This window comes from Odontesthes bonariensis, chromosome 14, assembly GCF_027942865.1.
Source record: "Odontesthes bonariensis isolate fOdoBon6 chromosome 14, fOdoBon6.hap1, whole genome shotgun sequence".
Taxonomy (NCBI): Eukaryota; Metazoa; Chordata; class Actinopteri; order Atheriniformes; family Atherinopsidae; genus Odontesthes; species Odontesthes bonariensis.
Window position 1 is genome coordinate 18,408,518 of NC_134519.1, and position 21,685 is coordinate 18,430,202.

The 21,685-nt window shown below is 40.0% G+C and overlaps 3 protein-coding genes across 3 annotated transcripts; all 3 read right to left on the reverse strand.

The window, feature by feature from the left end:
* Positions 1 to 3,022: 3,022 nt before the first annotated feature.
* On the reverse strand, positions 3,023 to 5,189 carry foxc1a (forkhead box C1a). The gene has a single exon (XM_075482271.1). It carries the CDS (start codon positions 4,923 to 4,925, stop codon positions 3,507 to 3,509), a length of 1,419 nt encoding a protein of 472 aa, XP_075338386.1. The 5' UTR covers positions 4,926 to 5,189; the 3' UTR covers positions 3,023 to 3,506.
* Positions 5,190 to 8,470: 3,281 nt separating this feature from the next.
* Positions 8,471 to 13,401, reverse strand: foxf2a (forkhead box F2a). Its single transcript, XM_075482272.1, has 2 exons — positions 12,175 to 13,401; positions 8,471 to 10,906 (listed from the first exon to the last, which is right to left on the reverse strand). The coding sequence occupies exons 1-2, from the start codon at positions 13,139 to 13,141 to the stop codon at positions 10,731 to 10,733; spliced, it is 1,143 nt and encodes a 380-aa protein (XP_075338387.1). The 5' UTR covers positions 13,142 to 13,401; the 3' UTR covers positions 8,471 to 10,730.
* Positions 13,402 to 14,616: 1,215 nt separating this feature from the next.
* Positions 14,617 to 15,937, reverse strand: foxq1a (forkhead box Q1a). Its single transcript, XM_075482273.1, has 2 exons — positions 15,921 to 15,937; positions 14,617 to 15,832 (listed from the first exon to the last, which is right to left on the reverse strand). Exon 2 carries the CDS (start codon positions 15,798 to 15,800, stop codon positions 14,991 to 14,993), a length of 810 nt encoding a protein of 269 aa, XP_075338388.1. The 5' UTR covers positions 15,801 to 15,832; positions 15,921 to 15,937; the 3' UTR covers positions 14,617 to 14,990.
* Positions 15,938 to 21,685: the final 5,748 nt, after the last annotated feature.

The window sequence follows — 21,685 nt, forward strand, 5'->3', positions numbered from 1 at the left end:
CAAGTTTGATATTTCATCCTTGCTAGGATGAATTGATAATGTTCTCGCAAGGTAACGCTTATTTATCTTAGGTGCGTTTGTTGAACTTTGACCTGACCTTCAAGCACAGCTCGACACAGAGCATCTGTCTTGTTGGCTCTCATCTTTCAATAAATCAGATCGGCACTATTTTTCCTAAATGCGATAAGAAACTTCACGAGTCGCTCATCACTTCCCTCACTAAAATCGTGCTTTAGAATGTATTAGAGACACGATAAATAATGGTTATATAATAATGTTTTGAAACCCTTGGAACAAATTGAATCACATTAAGTCCTGATTCATTAAATAAGAAAGATGGGGTTAAACACAAAGCCTTTTGTCTTTGCTATTTGACCCAAAGCAGCGAGGGAAGTTGTGCATTTTCAGGAATGTAGCGGAACGTTTCAGGAAGGCGCAGGGTGAAGCCTCGACACAGGTTTTCAAACGGTGATCCCCAAAAGTCTGCGCGTCGAGAAGCCCCCAAAGGACTTGTGCCCCTGTTTTGTGAGAGGTGGCCCCGAGCTTCATCTGATTAGTGTGTTTTGTTGTGAGAAGGAATTTTCTGAACCATCTTCGCTGTAGGTGGAGACATAGCTGTAAGTGTAAACAAGAAACTGAACATAATTCACTCTTACCCACTCTTCTGAAAGGGGAAATGAAATTGAAATTAAATTTGTAGCTACTTTATTTCGTATTGGCAATCCTCTGGACGGATTGAACCCCACAGAGGAAAAGTGACCCGCTAAAATATCTACAATATTATTTTAGTACAAGAAGTACCAGCTTTCATTTCTCAGCTCTGTGCACGTGTTTTGTCTGAGAAACTTGCTCCTACCAATAATTACAGCATTGAGAAATTAAAATCCTACCACATGAGCTCTATGCTCATGGCCCTCCTCTCCCTTTCTTTGTGTGCCTCGTCCTGTTGTATTGTTGATGGTGCTCTGGCGGCCGACATCCTCCTCATTGACCCCCGTCTCCCTCTCTGCCTTTTCCGTCTCATGAAAAACGATTCCAGCTCTCTGATTGAATTTTATTCCTTCCTGACCTGGCCCATTCTGTGAGAGCGCCATCAATCTTTTGACTAACACGACGTTTGTTTATTAGGCCTACACTTGGGAAAGTATCTAATGACTTTTATAAGCCGGACTGTGGTGCAATCGGAGAGTTGGAAGACACGTGCACGAAGGATTTAGTGCTGTTTTGAACAATGCAAACGAAACAGATTTTTTTCCCCCATAAAAAATGCAGATCATGAAGTGTTGTCTTTTTTTTTTCTTTTTTTTATCCCCATGTTTTCTAATGTGGAAGACGATTTTTAGAACCATAATCTGACGTGTTGTGATATCAAAGTCTATTTATTCAGGAATAGACTTTGACTTGTGTCCGTCTGTCTGCTGCACTCTGTGGGACACGCTGCCACTTTCCGTTTAAAAGGAAACTTTTCGCAAAAATATCCCTGATCAACCGGTGCGTAGAAGAGTTGCTGTTGCAGACTGCAAGATTTCCATTATTTATGTTCAAATAATAAAATAGGAAATGCTAGTATTAATATGTGTCCAAATTAATAAATTGTATTGTTTTTTGGGGGCTGCTTACCCTTAATGAACAATTAATGCTCCAATATTCAAACATTTATGTTTCATTTTTCTGTGTCACGGTTAGTTGTGATGAAGTCTATCAATGGGTACATTAATATCATTAATATTAATATTACTACTATATTATTATTGTTGTTGTTTTTGTTCTGCATACAGACTTCACTAATCCAAGTTTTAACTTTTTTACTTTATGCACACAGTTCTTCAAAGTCTATCCAAGTAAAACTCCTCATGTTTTTTTTTCAATAAGGTAAGTAAAAAGTGAAAATTTAAAATAAAATTATGTCTTTCTTTGTTAAATAAATTCTTGAAACCCTCAATAAAACAAACTGATATTGAATTAAATGAAACCCTGCTTTCATTGTTAGGGAAAACAACGGACATGTATTCACATAGCTGAAAAGTCAATCATCGCAGCTGACAATGCTAAAGAAAAGGTCGAGGTTGTTTGTGAGTTTCCTTTAAGTGATTTGAATATTCTGGCTCATTAACACGGGGTCTAATCGTGCTGAGAGATACAAATGAAACGTTTAGAAATCTGTTTCTGTGCCAAAAATAGAATGCAATCTGAACTGCCCACTAGAATTCCTGCAAAAGCTCGATTTGATTTCTCGAGTGCATGACGCATGACGCAAATTGAAAATATAAATATTCACCATTTCAATTAGATGTCCACAAACTTTACAAAACAAAAGAAAAAAGGAAAAACAAGAAAGAAAAACCAATCTGACTTGGGCATAATACAACGTGACGGCCATATTGTCTCCATTCAGGTCAGCATCGTGTCAGACGGCGTGAATTCAAATATCAAAACTGAAGTGACAAGGGGAATATCTCAGGCATGTGCGGTATGATATCAAGTGAGCGCAGGTATGCGCCAGTAAACACACATTGCAGTCCAAAACAAAGTTGTGCTGAGTGTGTTTCCCAGCTCACTGGCTCAGGGTCAGGCTGATCTGTCATAAAGTCTGATTTCACACTGAAAATATAGATTTATATAAAGATTTCATGTCAAGTATTAACAAGAACATTAAAACCTTGGGATAGACATGTTTATTATGGATATCCTCTGCGCATATCCAGAGGTGCTATTGTGAATTTGTCTTCCATTAGAATGTAAAAAGAGAAATTCCAAGGCGGTTTGACTTTTATGCATTTGTATATTTCTACAGCAGACTGTTGTCAAAATAGACCCCCCTCCCAAAAATAATAATAATAATGAGAATAATAATTTGACAAACTCACATTATTAAATAAATAAATCTAAGGTAGAAGGGTCTGATTAATGATGAGGCATACAGCTAACACACATAACTGACATGGACTGCACTGAGGGTGCAACGAGTGTAAAATATTACTAGCCAGATCTGAAGTCTGAAGAAATGAGGCGTAACTTTAACTCACATAAAATGACAATTTATTAAACAAACAAACAAATCCTTCAGAATACTTTTCAACAAATGAAGAATCTTTAGAATAGTACGTTGATATACACGTTCCTTTTTTTTCTTAACTTTCATAATGGAACAATTATTTGGACAATTAAGGCAATTCGATTTAGAAACAATTTTGGGTGTTTGGTCCATAATATCCGGCTACAGTTGAGAAATAAATTACTATATGCAGTTTACACGTCCAAGAAAAAGTGACACATCTTTAGCATATCACAGAAAGCAACAAAAGCAAAAGGAGACTTACGTGCTATTTGCAGTAGGCCTAACACTGTTCTTTAGAAAAACCAAGATCAAGTCTTTTCTGTTTTTCGTCTGATATTAGTCCATGTGGTGTGGACAAGTAAAGGGGGGAGAGGTGGGGGGTATTTTAATGACAGAGTTCAAACATCGTGGGGGAAAGATTGAGCTGTTTTTTTTTTCTCTCATTTGGTCAGAACTTGCTGCAGTCATATACGAAAGCTCCCGAAGTGCGATAGATGGATTGGCTTGGTGGGAATGACATTTGACAGCTGTTATTCCCATTCACCGGTGAGTTATTCAAGCCAATTCTTTGGGATTCAAACATCTCTCGGACTGAATGGAAGTTCTGCTGCTGTGCTGGGTAAGTTGCGCCCAGGTGCCCAAGGTCTCCGGCCTGGTTGAGGTACCATGAGGCCAGCCTCCCTTGGTGGGGATGGTGGCCCTCCTGCCCAGAGTTTAGATTAGCGTGGGTCAAGGAGGATGAGGTGGTTGTGACTGAGTAATCTGGCAAAGTTTCGTCCACGGTGGTGCTCGGTGCCAAGTGGCTAGATCTGTCCCCAGCGTAAAGGCTCATGGCTTGCATGTTACAATGATAGGTTGCATTGGAGGTAGTGGAGATGGAGTTTTGGTTACAGGGTGAACTATAGACAGATGTCTGACTTGGGGAATAGTTTAAGGACAAAGAAGGTGCTATACCTGTCCTGCTGGAGGCGGTGAGGCTGGAGCTGAGCTCGGTGCCTCCCTGTGGAGATCCCCGAAGGGAGGTCATGATGTTGTCTACGCTGAAGCCCTGCGTCGAGGCCTGGCCATGGTGCTGGTGGTGATCGGAGTTGTCCATGCCGATGGACCTGCTGGAAGGGATGCTGTGAGGGCTCCCGCTGGACATGCTGCTGCTGTCTGGGCTCTCGATTTTGGGAACGGTGCTTAGGGAGGGAGAGTCGGCCTGCGGCGGCGTGACTGTTCCGTTCTCAGTCTTAATATCCTGGATCCTCACAGGCTGGGGGCCCTGCGCTGTCTGCTCCTGCTCCCGGCCCTGCTGTCTCGGCGGCACGTCCTTCTGGAGCCGCTCTTCTTTCTCTTTCAGCGCGTCCTTCTTTTTGAAGCGCCGTCTCCTTCTCAGGAAGCTCCCGTTTTCAAACATGTTGTAAGAGTCCGGGTCCAAGGTCCAGTAGCTGCCCTTACCGGGTTTCTTGTCATCTCGGGGCACCTTGACAAAACACTCATTCAGAGACAGATTGTGTCTGATGCTGTTCTGCCAGCCCTGCTTGTTGTCTCGGTAAAATGGAAACCTCTCCATGATAAACTGGTAAATCCCATTTAGGGTCACCTTCTTGTCAGGCGAGTTCTGGATAGCCATAGTGATGAGCGCAATGTAACTATAGGGAGGTTTCACCATATCCTTGGGCTGAGGTTGGGGGGTGTAAGGTCCATACGCCCGGGCCATGCTGGCAGGGTACTGGTCATGAGCCGCGTGAGAGTACATGTTCATAGGTGCTGGCATCCCCGTGTATCCCCCGCCGGCTGCGGCCCGGTAGTAGCTCGGGTCGCTGCTGATGTACGGCACGACGCCCAATGAGTTCGGGCTCGAGACGGAGTAGCGAGCCTGCATGTCTTGACTTTGATCCGGCGTAAGTAGAAATCCAAAATACGCAGAGAGTGAGCTCCACTTCTCCCTCCTCTGAAGACTGAGGTGCGCAAATCACAGTTCCTCGATGCTGACTTAAACAGAAAAAAAGAGAGAAAAGTATTCACCACGATGCAGTTTGCTGTGTTTAAGCTGTCCCCATCCTTGAGCCCATATGAAACGCACAGTGAAAAAGTTCTGAACTTTGGACATCCGTCACCATATAGGACTTTTGCGCAGTTAAATTCTTTCGTCCTTTTGGCTGCCAGAGAAGCTCCGCCCCTAAAAGCGCACGGGTCGTCCAATGGGAAGTCAGGCCGTGCATAGAGAGCTGAGAGCTGCTGACCACACTCAGGGCTTTCAAAAAAAAAAAAAAAAGTAGAGGAGGTGTCTGTAACTCCCAACCCACTCCTGCCAAAACCTTCAGACGTGACAGATCAACTCACATGTCGGCAGAGATGGATGCGTATCCCTGCAGGGAAGCACTCTGCATCCCCTGTTTGATATGTATTAGTTTTTTTGTTTTTTGCTTTTTATTTTTTTTTTTGGAAAACAGCATAAAGAGACTTTCAAAATAAAAAAACAAATAAAAAAACACTTAAGTAGTAAACATCAAATCATTTCATTAGAAAAAAAAGAATAATTCATGCATATAAACAACCCATTTTGTATTTTCTTCAGTGGACATTTGTCTTGAGAATAAGAACATTATTTGTCATTTATTGTGTTTCACAAAAATACACAAACACCGGTAAACCAAACCAAACCAAACGTGCGCTTAAACCTCTTCAAAGTGGAGCTGAAAAACTCAACACCAGCGGCGGGTCAGTGAGAGATCAGAGCAGAGAAGGACCTCGCATCATTTGCAGTTAGCGGTGAAGTGCGATCTCATTACAGTGGGAATTAAAGCTTATTTGCGCTAAATGTGAGCAGAGGTGTGAGAGTTTATTCAAGAGGAGCATCTTAAAGACATGCAGGGAACCAAATGGGGTCAGCATAACACCCAGTTTGCGGACTTAAACAAACAAAACAAAAAAGTTTGTCTGATGCCCATCCAGACGAAACCAACTGATTTATTTTATGCATGTTTGTTAGTTACACATAAGCCTTTCATTGGTTTTGACATTTAATAATCCGCCGAAGAGTTTCTGAGTTGCTTTTTTTATTGAATCACTTTACCAAATTGTATGAAAAGAGAGTGAAAGGAGGATGAGGAGGGTAAATCAGGAGTTTTTTCTTTCTTTCATAAACCTATCCTGAAGGTCTTTATGTCGTCCTGCTGTCAAGAGCGATGGCGCATGAAATTGTTAATGATCATTGTGAGACAGTCCCTATATCGCTGTAATCCTCTACAGATCGTCTTAATTAAATGTCCGTGCAGTGGCCTGCAGTGCTCCGCCGGTTTCTCCTTACATGGACCGGGGCATGAACTTTTTCCACCGCCCTGGGCTGTTTACACAATTCACGACGGGCCTTTTTCTTAATACCAAGGTCTGCCCACCCAGTCCTCTTTAACTCTCCATTTTTTCAAGTATTCGCCACCGAGGCGCAGTGAAAAGCACGACTTGGTGTGAAATTAATGCACAAAGCAACAGGCGCAATATTCATGGATGTTGGCTTTTCTTTTAACACTGAAATTCTAAATAATCAGCTTTATCAATGAAATAAATCTCCTGCTGTCAGGCATCACCCCAAATATTGAAAGTGATTTGGTATGAAATTTGACAACAATCAAACCCATCTTATTTTTATATTTTATACTTATTTAAGTCCTTTTTTTTCTTTTTTGCTGACTTTTCTCTCAAAACCAACGACCGAGACCGCAACATATAACCACACAAAATAGATTCAACTCGTTATTGTTTTAATCGTAATGCCGCTCTATGAGCCTGATATCAAGTCTGACAGAAGTTTGACAAAATTAACCATTTATCAAATAAAATATTAAACTTGTATGATGGTATTTCAACGCAAAAAGCAAATATTGTGACCCAAAATAAAAAAAATAGATTCACATTCCTGACATTGTTCACGTAGTTTTGAAAGAAAAGAGGAGAAAGGAGATTAGAGCCCATTTAAGGTTTACCATCATAATCATGAACTTGGCTCTCTCTAGTGGTCAGGAAGAGCATAGTTGTGAATTTTCTCAGAAAAGGCACCTTCTTTTCAAAGTGTTCATATGTGGAACTCAATTGGATTTAATGTCTTGACCCCAATGAAGTTATCTGCGTTTGGTTGCTTTGGTTGCACGTTTTCAGAGAAATAGCTACATATAGTCCCCGAAACAGAATAAATCGTGACTTTAATTATTTTGTTTGTGAAGGGGCCCAAAACCTATGTCACATACTGCAGCAGTGTAAATCCCACATCAAGAGTTATAACTACATGAGCTACACTGGAATCGATGAGAAGCTTGCAGAGCATTTATTAGTGGTTGCTACCACCTCGTGGCTTACCTCAGTATTACAGCCCTGAACTGATGAGAGGAGAGAAGCAGGCACTTTCAGACTGCAAAACAATCTGCTTTTCAAAAGCACTGTTCGGAATGCGGAATATGATGAATTAGGCCCAAGCACATATGAAATAAGAGGCTGTCCTATCAAATAATTCGTGATGCCAAGTTATCACAGCCAGTCAATACAAACGCTTTCTCTGTGGTATCACTGTAAAATTTGCACTCAAATAATCCACATAGGTGCATCAGTATGACAAAAATATTTGACTGGCCTTCAGTGAGACAAAATGTTTCATGTGTAGAAATCATCCGTATGTGTGAACAAACAGAATGTGGGGGATTTAGTTGGGTAAACTTTGCATCCTAAATGAAAACAGGCACTATACATCAAATTATAAGGTGCAAATCTATACCTTTTTTCTTTCTTTTTTGTTTTTGTTTTCAGTATTTCAATATTACATGATGTGGTAAGAGTGTTTTGGGTGTCTGGCATGGGAGGACCCTCATTTCATCTGTCTATTGTGTGGTCCTTGGTCTCTTTTCACTTATCTCCAGTCATCCTCCTCCTGAATACAGCAGAACAGTCCAAATCCTCCGGCTACAGTTGTCAAGATTGGAAAATAAATCTGGTTAAAATCTGGTTTATTTAACACTGAAGCTAATTTCTCTTTTTTGAGGTGACATGGTTTCACATTCCCATGATTTATAGAGAATTTATATAGTTAACTGTAAACTAATTTAAATTCTCAGTCCTTAATAATACTTAATAGAATTGCCATCAAAAGGAATACTCACGATAAAGTTTGCTGCATTTTTGTTTTCTTCAATTGTTGTTTGTTAAATCAGGGTCTTTTTTCAGGCGGCTGGTGACTATTTTAATTACTCTACTATTATATTACTTTTAATTACATTAAAATGAACAGATGAATAATTCTATACGCAGATTACATGTATAAACACTTCATGTTTAACTGACTTTAGGGCCACTGGAAGAGTTTTGGAATACAAAACAGAAAACAAAGCAAAAAAAAAAAAAAAAAGAACAAATAGACCTTAAGGACAGCTATTCTGCAATCTACAATTTATTTTAGTTCATCAGGAGCAAAATCTGTAATGATGACGGTAAAAAAAATAATCACACGGGAAACTAACAGTCAATGAATGACAGCACTCTGACGGACAAATATGTTGCTGACTGACAGAATTAGCATGCCTCGATGTATTTATCTGCCGGTGTGCTTCGCTGGGTGTGCAGACCTTTTGGCAACGATTCCAACATGAAATCAATCTTCGAATTTCTAAATCGTCATTTAATTTTTTTCAGCCTGAAAAAAAGTCACACATATCGTACACATAACTAAAAACAAAAAAAAGTACAACATTTACACCAGCAATGTATAGAGTTGCAAATTAGACACAGTTCACTGAGCAGCATCTTGAAATTCTGCAGATTTTCCATGTCAGAGCTGTATTAAAGTTAGTTACTCTTTAACGTCAGTGTGCAGCTGGTGTTAATGCTCAACATCAGCTGCAAAAGAGCACATTTTGGGCCGAGCACAAAATTTCTCATGTAAAAAAAATTGACGGCGGCTAGGAAGGTTCAAATTAGCAGGAGTAGTTGTTGGATGAGGGATGAACTGTCTTGACACATTTAATTTACAGAAATCAGTGTGAAGGGATTTAATGACAGTTCATCAGCAGTTCTACTGAACTCTGGTTTGCGTAACATTTGAGATATTTGCTCTCTTGATACAGTGTAACACATGAAATGTGCTATTTGTACCATATTCATATATTTCGAGTCAATGTGACACTTACTGTGCGGTGTCATAAACTTAGATTTGCTAATTATTTGAATAATTTTGCTATTTAATCAAAATCCTCTTCAATGTGCTTTTCAGCACCATGGACAGCAAATGCATTGATAGTGTATCGATCAGTGGAACAGACTCACATGACTTCGCTTTCTGGAAAATAGAACGTTTGGATGACAAGACTGCAATAACAATCACGTGAATAGAGATAGTTATACGTATCTATTAACGGGGTATATAACTGTAAAGTTTTCATATCTATCAGAAGTGAACTTATACAGCATATTACTTCTTGTATTTGGTAGCTTTAATGCAAGAATGGCCTCAGATTTACATTGTTAATCGAACAGCTTGTGAGTGAAAGTCTGGTTTAAGTTTAGTTCAGAGGAGGGAGCCCAACTTAGAGGAGTTCAATTCAAACCTACAGGTTTGCGTGTTTATGTCTGTAATCTACAGACGTGGACATCCACTTTGACAGAATACACCAATTTGTGTGTATACCATATTCTGACGTGACTAAATTACCATCAGGCAAGACTGTAGATAATCAAATCCGAGTTCTGTTTGACCCGTTTAAACTTTTATTCACCACCAGATGGCAGTGCAAGCCAAACCAACACAGAGGTGGGATGAAGGGTTTGAATCTCAGTGACAGCTTCCATGTGGACTGAGCAGAATGAAGAGATTCAAAGAGGACTAAAGCATTTGCCGTCATTTTTGTTCGTAATTCAAAACGTGTGATTAGAGTTAAAACAAAACCACATAATGTAGTCATTAATTTTTTAAACTGGAACATCGTACGACAGTTTTCCAGGGAGAACATTGGAGTTGATCCAGTTGAACACCGCTGGAATTACCTGATGATGCTCGCGAAAATGCCAAAGTCGATTTTACATCTAAAAGATACAATGTATTTTTATTTTATTTATCATACTACTGAGCTGTCACAATTCAGAGAAATTACCAGTCAACCCGACATGCTAGTGTGTCAATTCGTCCACAAACTGCAGTTAGACAAAAAAAAATCCCATAAATCGGATTTCGTGTCATTTTGTGTCTACGACTCCCCTATTATTTTGTGTGTGTGACAACGAAAAGGAAATAAAACGCGAGAAACGAAGAGAGATGCAGAGCAAGTTTAAAGTGATATTTGTTTAAGTATGAATAAGAAACAGAAACATTTATTATTTAAGACATCAAACACATCCTTTAGAAAAAAAAAAATCCCTTGTGATTGACAGTTGTTGCAGAAAGTCAGCAAGGAACTCAAGAAAACTAATTTGAAGTGCATGAGTATCCAGATTAACCTATATTTCCAAATGCTGTTCATCAGTGTGCGTTAGATCAGTCAAAATGAGAATATGAAGGGCCACAAGTCCCTACATCAGCAACTTTATTCGGGGATTGATTCTTTACAATGAATAAGTTCGTCACTGCCTCACGAGGAAAGAGTTTTATAAAGATAGTAAATGCTCCGGACAGTTGGAATTAAATGGAAAGTGTTGCGTTAGCTCCCTCACGTCACATTACGCATGGCTTTACGTCCTGATAGACGCTTTGGTGGTGCGGGTGAAGCTGATGATAATAAGATCCTCCGGTGCTGGGATGGAGAGAAGAGATTCCATTTAGGTTTAAAACGAACTCCTTCCTGTCACGCACAGGAGCAGCTGAGTGGCTGGTATATCGAGACAATCCCACTGTAAACAAACAGGACACAAAGGGTCATCATCTCATCAGTTGATCTGTAGCTGCATTGTTTTTCAATATTAATCCTCTTTTTTTTTTCTAACCTAAACGGTACACGTTTACATTAGATAAAATAATTGCTGCGCCCCCCCCCCCCCCCCCCCCCCCATATCCTTCATAAAGAATGTAAGAATTACAACAAATCTTTTTATACATAGAAAATAATATTTGAAGATGCTTTTGTAGCATTTTTTAGCAAGCTTTTTTGTAACATTTGTGAAAATTTGGCAAATCTTTTGATTAATGTAGAGACATTAAACAAGGTCAGCACATTTACATTTAGATGAAGTCCAATTACAGTTAATCCACTCCAATCCGGTTAATTGGAGGCAAAGAAAATGTGTTGGTGGAAGAGAATCAACAGAATACTAAAAACACTGGCTGTTAACCATTATAAGGTTATGATGTGACCTTTTTAAATCAATTTTGTTATACAATGGTACTGATTTGTTTAATTGCATATTTTAAAAATATGAACAGTGAAATTTAAGAACAATATCTAAGCAACAATGTAATAACAGTAAGATGTACTTTGCCCCAGCACAGATGCCCAAAAGAACCTGCGTTAGAAAAATAAACGTTTAATTTCCGTTCTTAAGAGCTTGTTTGTGTGTTTAATACCACTTTCACTGGTATTTTCTTGTGTTATAATTCATGTGTATATTTCACAGCAAACAGACAAAGGAGATCTTTGAGCAGATGCAATAAATTGCAGAAAATTTAAATTCAGCAGCAGGTTTCTTATGGCACAACAAATGTGCATCCTCCATATAACATTTCAAGCAACATTTTGGAAACGTGTTTTGTTTTCTATAGTTCACTTACTTACTGAATATTATTAACTGAATATTAATATAGCTATTAATAATTCAAATTATTTTTTGATCTCAGATTCATTTTAATTTAACTTGGCTTGCACAGAGTAGACATTGTTAATATTCTATTGAACCACTCATTTTAGATCGCCCATTTTTCGGCTCATCCAGTTCAAATTAATCAATGAAATTTAATCACGAGTAACATTTTTATTGTCTATGTTTTGATATATAACCTCTGATCGTCTAAGAAATACGTGGGCCTATTTTACCCGAAGGGAAGTGACTTCCGTTTTTCGCAGATCAGTGGAGCATTACCAAGACAAATAGGGAAAATAGGGAAAAACCGTGATGCAAATCGACAAACATAGAGAGCTCTAAGTTGTACTATATTGATGTTCTACCTGAAATGTCAGACGAATCTCGTGCATTATGGTGCAGATAGCCCTGATCCAGAGAGTAAGATGACACTCCCGTGTGCACAGTTGAGGAGCTAGGACTGCCTGATGCCAGAGACTGCTGTTTGATGTATGACGATACCCCAGGTGCACTCCAGTGCGGGGCTGCATTTGCATACGGAGACTGACAGTCCAGGGTTGCTGCCATCGCTGGAGAGGACTGCAGTGGGCTGCTGCTGTTGTCCGGACAAAAGTCTGCGTTAGAGGCCGCCTGACATGCGGCCATGTAGGATGAACCGGGGCTTGATGACATATGTGGAACGTGATGTCCTCCTCCGAGTCCCTCGAACCCACCTGGAATTGTATTACCCATCAAGTCCAAGTTGTAGCTGTTATGACATGATAAAGAGCTTGAAGTTGATTGGAAATCAAAGCTCTGCGGCAGCATGGACGCGCCAAACCCGATACTGTTCATCATCCTGTACATTGGTTTCAAAGCTTGGCATTTCCTGCGGAAACCTCGGGGTCTGCGACGAAAGGAGCCCTCCTCGAACATAAACTCACTACCTGGGTCGATGGTCCAGTAGTGTCCTTTGCCAGGCCTACCCAGACCTTTGGGCAGTTTTATAAAGCACTCGTTCAGAGATAGGTTGTGTCTGACGGAATTTTTCCATCCCTGGTATGTTCCCCTGAAGAAGGGGAATCGGGCCTGCAGGAACTGATATATCTCACTTAGAGTCAGTCTTTTAGTCGGTGAGCTTTGTATCGCCATCACGATCAGGGCAATGTATGAGTAAGGGGGCTTCTCAGGGCGCCTCAAGCCTGAATTTCCCTTTTTCCCTTTAGCTGCATCGCGAGCGCTCTCCATCACTGCCTGTGCGCTAAGCGCAGCTGTACTCAAAGCACCGGCAGCTGGACAGGAGCGCATGGACTGAGATGGATCCAAATGTTGCCGGGGACTCTCGGTCGTCATGTTTGCGCTTCTTTTCGGATTTCAGCACCGCAGGGTCTCAAAAGTTCACTTTGCATGTATCATTAAGGGTTTCCTATTGCAGCATTTTAGAAGTTTGTTGTCACCCAGCAAGCCTCTGCAAGGATATAACCGCGACAGCTCAGAAACACCATCCGCTGTTCTTCCTCCCTCTCTCCGTCCATTGCTGGCAATAATCCCAGAAAAGAGGGAAGATAAAGCTCCTCGACTTTACTTGCACATAACCACCCGGCCAAACACAACTCGACCACCTATCAGTCCTCAAATCTCTTTCTGCCCTTCCACCCCCCTCCCCCAAATCCCTCCAAGAAATCACCAGGAACTGCTCCCTCCCCATCTGGCCAAGATCCAGACTAGCAGCCGGACGCAGCGCAGTGGAGTAAGACAAATATCCTCCCACGACTCCCTTTCCTAAACACCCCTGTCCACATTTGACAGCCGATACATGGCACCAATCTGACAAACCGTGAAGAATAAAATGGAAGAGTTAGACCGAATCACATCACATTTATGTGTAGGCTACTTCAGCAACGATGCCAGCTAGTTGCTTTGGGTCCATGAAAGGGTCCCGAGACTTGATTTGTTTGGGATCTGCTCGTGGTTAGTGTTCTGACATGAGAGGAAGCATGCTTTTTCCATCAGAGCGTGCCAACATACCACACACAGCGTGCAAGTGTCAGTTTACCTCACAGAGCCTGGATTACATCCCCGGAGAACTCAATATATCAGAGAACTTTGCGAAAGTCTTGAGGAGCGATGTAGATGGGAAAATATAAATAAATAAATAAAATCATCGCTATACGAGGGGGAGATTAATGGCCGTGCCTAAGACACCAAATCGTTTCCCATCGTCAGGACAGTTAAAAGCAAAATCTACCAAACAACAAGATCTAGCTCGTAGACCCGTCCAGAACGCAGTGGGAACGTATTTTCAAGTCTCAGGAGGAGAATGAGTCAACTTGGAGGACATCCCTCACTATTGTGGCATGAAGTTAATTTCGTTCAGGATGCAATATCTGTGTGGACACTATCCTCCGCACGAGTGGTGACAGAGATAGATGTTTGCAGCCCCAGACAGAAAACATAAATATTGGATGCTTCTATCCTGCAGCAGTGCTGCAACCCAGATATCATTTCTGTGCTTTTTTATTCTTTTTCAGAAAGTGGAAAGAAAATATTGTTCTTCTTCTTTTTCTTACAATTGTTTCATAATATAATTAGATACAATAAATGATTTCCGTTTACCAAAATCATTAGGCTTCATTATCTCCAAGCTTGTGAAGTATAACTTGAATTCATGGCCCATAGAAGGCGACTGAGGCCTCTCTAATTCTCCCAGCTGGAGTCACGTGCACAATACTTAACAATTTGCTGGTGTCACTTATTCGGCTCCACAACACCTATTATGACTTTAATTCAAGTTATGATGCAACAAAAGCAAACACACTGGCCTATCACTAAGAGCTACTTATCATTTTATTGCAAAGTTTTTGAAAAATATATGGAGGAAAATCAATAAAAATGCATTTAGACTTGTTTGTTGAACAGATAAAGTTATAGATTTATTCAGTAACATTTGCAACACAGTCGTTATTAGAACATTAAATAAACTCTGGAGATGCTTTGGAGGGAAACAAACAGAGGTACAAAAAATAAACACCCTTCCACCAAAATAATGTAAAACTCAAGTTAGAGTCCCAACATAAACTTAAAGTCGCTTTTGTCCTTTGTGTTTGTTCTGCTTCCTCCTCTGCATCTAGTCAGTGCACAATGATGATTTTCATCATCACACAGAAAAGTTAGTTTTTTTCCCCTGCTAATGTATTACTGTCTATGAAAGCAGCCCAGCGCCGTAGACGTTTGACACACAAGGGTCCAAGTGCCAGGACACCTTAAGGTGTGGAAATGAGGCAGGTGTATTTGACTGGTGTATCATAAGTTCACTGTAGCCTGGCCAGGGGAAGGCAGGGAAGTGAGGGACATGTCCTTTGTTTAAGTCCTTCTTGAACGGCTTGCTGAGGATGCTCTCTATAGCAAATGAGCTGGTGAACTTGGGAGACGGATCAGTGTTGGTGGCCGGAGCGGACTGATCGTTGCTCCGTACCTTCTCTGCGTGCTCAGACACCTCGTTCTCCCGACTGAACTTTTTGTCAATGCGCTTTCTTCTGCGCCGAAACACACCGCCTGCGAAGGTGTACTCGCTCTGTGGATTGAGCATCCAGTAATTGTCTTTTCCCCAAGGTCTAGACGGGTCCCGGAGAACTTTGAGAAAACAGTCATTTAGAGACAGGTTATGTCGTACGGAGTTCCTCCAGCCGGTGTAGCTGCCCCTGAAGAAAGGAAATTTCGTCATCAGATAGTCGTTTATTTCCGCCAAAGTCAGACGTCCAGACGAAGAATCCCGAATGGCCATGGCGATGAGAGCGATATATGAGAGCGGGGGCTTGGGTCTCCGTGTGTAAGGTTTGGACTTGCTGCTCCCACACGGGGTAACAGGTGCAGGGCTGTGGGCCACGTAGTCTCCATCCGACCCGAGCTCCTCTTCTGCAGAGAGAGGAGACCTCACAGTCCTCCCTGCATCACTGGACATCTCGAAGTGTTTCATGTCATACTGACTTCTACACAACACTTCCAGCTTCATCCCTACTGTGATGCTGAGCAGCCCGGTCGAGTCTTTAAAACAGAAAAACAGTGTAAAGCCCTTTGTGCGTCAAGACGCGTACTACCTTGTTTTCAAAGAGGCGTGTCTATGTTGACATACCTGCCAAAGCGCTGAAGACCGACTCACCTATGCTGTGTGTGAGCAGCAGTTTATAACCGGCTCACCTTAGGACCAACCCTAAGAGGCGGGGCTTGATCATTTCGAAAGATATGGAACGTGAGATGGCATCTTTATTATACAACAATGACAGTCTTAAATAAAACGAAATAATCCTAATCAAAGAGTCATTATTATAACAATATATAGTATTAAGCGATTATGAAAGAGGACAGTCTCCCACTTTCACATTCGGTGTTTCATCTGTCTCAGCTGTGAAATGTGATCTGTCAGACACCCTGGGTTCCTTTCACCTGAGACAACAAGGTGGCGTATGTCTCCAGTTTAAATAAGGTGCAAAGCCAAAAGGGTAACTTCAGCTCTTATTTTCAAGAAACATTATCCCTGCCAGATATACACTTTGTTTTAGAATGAAGTGAATCTTTTTGAATGCTCATTATGTTCTGAAACAATATATTCTCCAGGTTGGAGTAATGCCAGCAGTATTTAGACATACAGGTGCCCTGAAGATCTTTCACATCTATACTCTATGTGTAGGTAAAAAGCTCTCAGCCAACCAAGAAACCAGTGTTATTCTTTTTATCTTGGTTTCACAAATAGTGTGTCCTGTCCTTCATGTTGCTCTGTATCAAGATAGTGGTTTCACCTAAAACAAATTAAACTTCTTGTTATTCATTTTCTTTCTCAACCACTTTCCAGGGAAGTGGTTACGCTATTATGGCAGTGAGCCCAACAGGTGAAGTAAACATTTGAAATCTGAAGTCTAATGATGTCAGTGTTTTCATTCTCCCCAAGCTAGTTCCTCACATTCATCTTGGAGTTATGTTGAGCTCAACCTGTCTTGTTTGTCCGTCTTACTGTATTTCTTACAGATCAAATGTAAATGCAGATTTTCAAAATACTGAAAAACCTGCTGACCTCATACTAATGAAACTAAATTCTTATGCGGATATCATATTGCAACATGTCCTACAACTGAAACGGTCTCATGGGTAATTTTTTCCTACCTTTCAATACAACCCATAACAGTGTCTTGTGAGGTATTGTCCCTAAAAGCAGCAGAAGGGAAATATGAGTCATATGACTACCCACATTAGAGAAAATGTCTTTTGTCTGCAGAGCAACGGCTCCTTCTTATAAGAAGGAAGGCGTGTGTGTGTGTGAGAGAGATGTGAGATTGAGACCAGCATGAGTTCTGTCATAAACTCAACAAAACTTAGCTAAAACATTTTTTTCCCACTTCCTGGTCGGATTTAATTAATAATATTATTTGGACAGGGTTAAAATGAGATCATGATTATGCCTGGTGTCCATAATCATGAATGCCATTTTATTGGTTGCCTTGGTTACACGGAAACACAACAAATTCTGGCAAAAATCTGTCACTTCCTGACTGGCTTTATATGCTAAGGAAAGTTAAGAGCTGAAACAGACCTTCTGTTCTTTTTACCGTGCGATAAAATGGAAAACATCGGTTGGGGTTAATAAACAATCATGGTTTGGACTAGAATACACTCTTTTTACAATGCAACCATAACATCTTGGATGCTGTTTTTACCCTTCTTTTGCAGTTGCTACATCAGATGACAACATCTGATCAAAGAATTAGTCATTAATTATGTAATTATTGGCCATATCTGCCTGCGTGAACAAACCTCTTTCCATTGGAGCATAATTAGCCCCCATAATATATCATTCTAAACTTGATTATCTTATCTAATATGATGGAATAGAAGGCATTTCAAGTTGCCACTTCCTCTAACATTCAAATGTGAATGTTTTCACAAATTTCATGTGAAGCAAGGGTCAAAATCACACCATAGAGTGACAGTGAGCTACTCTATGGGGTTATTTTGATAATAAATATATTAACATCTGCTGAGCAACATGGGACAAGTTTTTGTGACCATTTCATGTTTTATCATGATATTGGGTGGGCCGTGCTAATTACAGACGCAAATGAATAAATAAATAAATAAATACACTTCAAAAAGGGCCTAGAAATTTGTTTAAGATTCCCCCTCAGTTTCTTCATAGTGGTTAGGTCAACACTCTCCAGTGGTCTCCATTGCAAGCATGAAAATTCCATGAAACTTTAATCATTTCAAACTCTTTTGGGTAAGATTTGTTTCATAGTTTTCTGGACTTTTTCACATTACCTTAAAATCTTTAGAGATCTCCTGCATAAGGAATACGAAACCTATTTTATTCACTTTAGCTTAGTGAGAGTATCCCTAATAATATTAAATGTAGTTTGATAAGATCTTCATTTGAAAGGAGTAAAGTTCTTTTGAACATTGATCATACTGGTGTTATTGAAGAAAGCGACTAGAGAACAGAGTTGGACTTAAAACAAAAGTTAAGTTTGTTGATTGTTTATCAGTTATGGAATATGGTGCCCTTTCCCATTTAGAATGGTAGAGATGTGAAGACAATAGCATTGAAATTGTGCTGATTAATCTATAATAAAGGTCTTAGCATGTACAAACAATTCTTGTCTATTGTAAGAGACACTCTGTTCAGATTCAGTGAGAGAGGCGGAAAGGTCGGAGGGAGAAATCTCAGACTTTAAATCACCTCACAACAAAGGCGCAGATAATGATAATCCCACAGCCAAAAACACTGTCCCACTCAGCATTTGCTTTTTTATTGTCGCCCGCAACACTGAAATGGAATTCCCACCCACAACTGACGCATTGTCACCAAATGGTTCCACGGTACTTTTGTTTCTGCAAATGTAGTTTTCAATGTGTTTACCTTCACATGATTTCTCTAGTGTGAATGTTTTGATATTCAGGTGATAATCTGTTTGCATTGAGTGTCACACCAAATCTGTGCTGAGGTTGCTGTCTTTAATGGTGGAATGTAAGAGTAGATTCATGTAAGCTAACCACACAATGACAAGAGCCCAAATAGCATGTACTCAGTAACCTCAGTGCAAGTAGCAGCTTGTGAGGCCATCACCTGTGTGTTCTGGTATTCATTATGATCTGCTTAATAACAGCCTGAGTTGTCTGTTATGGCTTGTAATAGTAATCATGAAGCTCCAGTGAAAATGAGGTGTACTATGTGAGACCTATGTGTGACTTATCTAGGAATTTATTAGATTCCTTATTATCATTAAAGCCAATGCCATATGTTACTGTGTCTCTTATGTGAGATAAACTGATTTCATCACAGGTGTCAGTGTACTTTTAAGCAACTTAACCCAATTGTTTGTTACTGTACTAATCCTAAATGTACTGCAAATTAATATTACTAAACAGTGTACAATTGTATTTAGAGTGTTTTTGCCATGCACATTAAGACTGAAAATATTAATTGATGTAATTATAGGAATGTTTTCTTTTTTCTGTTTGCATACATGTATAGTCTAAGACCATAAATATGTTGTATAGAATTGTATGTCTACATTCTGATTTTTGGCTGGTATTCTCATATGAGCATCTCCTTATGGATATCTTTAAATATCATCTGTCCATTCTGAGTTCATCTTAGAGATTCTGCTGCTCTTGTACTTCCTCCTTATCTATTAAGATTATTATTGTGAGATTTATGAGCACCCTGGGTGAAACGTAATGCGTTGCCTTTATACAGACACTATATCAGATAACATCTTTTTATTTTCATGAGCTCGATTTTCAAAGCACACGCAAGGACTAAAATGGAAAATCTCCACAGTATGAAGAATGTTTTTATCTCAAGTGTACTGTACTGACAACATTTTTTTTTTCTTTCAGCAACACCTACACACTGGCTATGAAAGCATCATCCATCACATCACAGTCAAAGTCATTCTAAGATTTCAGATAGAAAGATTTTAGATTTGTACTGCTGCTTTGGCTGTGGCACCAGTGCTGGAATGTTGGAATGAGGAAAACAAAGACGGACATAGTCACACATCAGTGACTCAAATGACAGCTAATAAAACTTAGTGATACACTGGATCTGTCTTTTATTCATAAACATGTAAGAATCCCAAACTGATGCCAAAGTAATAAACCACATGCCTAGGTTTATTACTTTATCATGCTACAGTTATTCCCATCTATGTACTGCTGACTGCATAAAAAATAATTCATGACTCACTATACTGACATGACCTGACTGAAAACTAGGACAAAATATTGAGACCACAACAGACTCTTTCACAAACATTCCATTTAATTTGAAAATCCTCAAACTAAATATGCAGTCAGTTCATAAGTAGTGGTTGTAGTGTGTTAATAAATAAACATGACTCATAAACATGTCTCAAAATGAGAGATTATTATTCTAGCAGATGAAAAAGTCCATGTTTAGAGGTTTATATGCGAGAGGGATTTAGTAGTGGAGCTATACACAAAATTTACAGCCAAATTATTTAAGCTTGTCTGCTGCTCATTTTGAGACTTATGTTTTTTTTGTACCAGTGGCTTTATGTTTTCACTTTCAGTTTAATTTGTATTGGTATCAAAAAGTAATTGGTTAGGTTTAGGCATTAAAACTACTATGTTACAGTCTGGCAAACATCATTGTCTATGGCCTTGAAGTGACCTGCACATGCAGAAGAAGACATGATATCACACGCAGCATGTTACTTTTATGGAGGTAAATATGGATGCGTGTAGGTGAATGTATGTATCAATTCTGAAGTTGTTGTGCAATCGGAGGCAACAAAAATATGAGGATTTTGATTAAGTCCAAAACCTTACTTTCTTTCCACTGACTAGCCACATAACCTTTCAATGATGCAAAGGTCAGATGAAGTGCGACATGACCGCTCAGGCTCAGGTAGCTTTGAAAGACATCAGATATGTATGCGATTTAGGACTACATATGAAAGTGACCTGGGTCTGATTTGAAAAAAATCGGATTTGTGTTGTTCGGACTGTCACTAAAACACAGACAGCACAGGGACTGCATCACTGTAGATGTTGCACCCAACCAAGGGTTAATCTGTTGGTCCCTTTTCCCACAACACATGAATAATTCTGAGTTAGCTCAAATTCCTCTACCTTACCCACTTTCCACATCAAGGGTATCATACCATCCTTTTCCACAAGAGAGCCACAACCCCAGATTTGAAGGTGCTGATTCAAATTTTCAGCCACGCCAAACCACTCGGATGAGAATCTGAGTTTTTCCTGCTATTGTGCCAAGACAACAACATGATCTACAAAAAGCACATTGCCCACCAAAAAGCCTATCCTCCATAAAAGGACAAGGTGCTACTAGGTGCCAACACTGGTCAGATTAGAATCATCTCTTATGGAATCCACAGGCCTTCCTGTTAAGTCTACAAAACACATGTAAACTGGAATAAGAAAACTCCCTGTTTCCATTCATAATCTCAGTGAGAAAAAACTTGGTCCACTGTGCCATGGTTTGAATGAAACCTGTGTTGTTACTCCTGAATCTGAGGCCTGTGTGTGATCACAGTATTTAGCACATAATATATAGTAGCTCTGCAGCTGTTCCCAGTCACCCAGTTGGAGCTTTTTAAAGAAACACAGAACTTTCAGAAAGTTCCTTCTGTCTACAAATGTGGAGGAAAGTAGTTTTCCAGTCATCTGTTTGAGGGTACGAGGAAGAGAGTAAATAGTTGCAGTTCATTGCAATTGCGAAGAACAAAGCTGTAGCAAAAAACAGCTCTCTGACAGGGTGACCAGAAATGGTGCACGACAGTAAATTTAACAGCTCAATGGTGCCTTGGCTGCATAGATTTCACCAATACTACTTGTTAGCTTTGGAACTTGTGTTATATA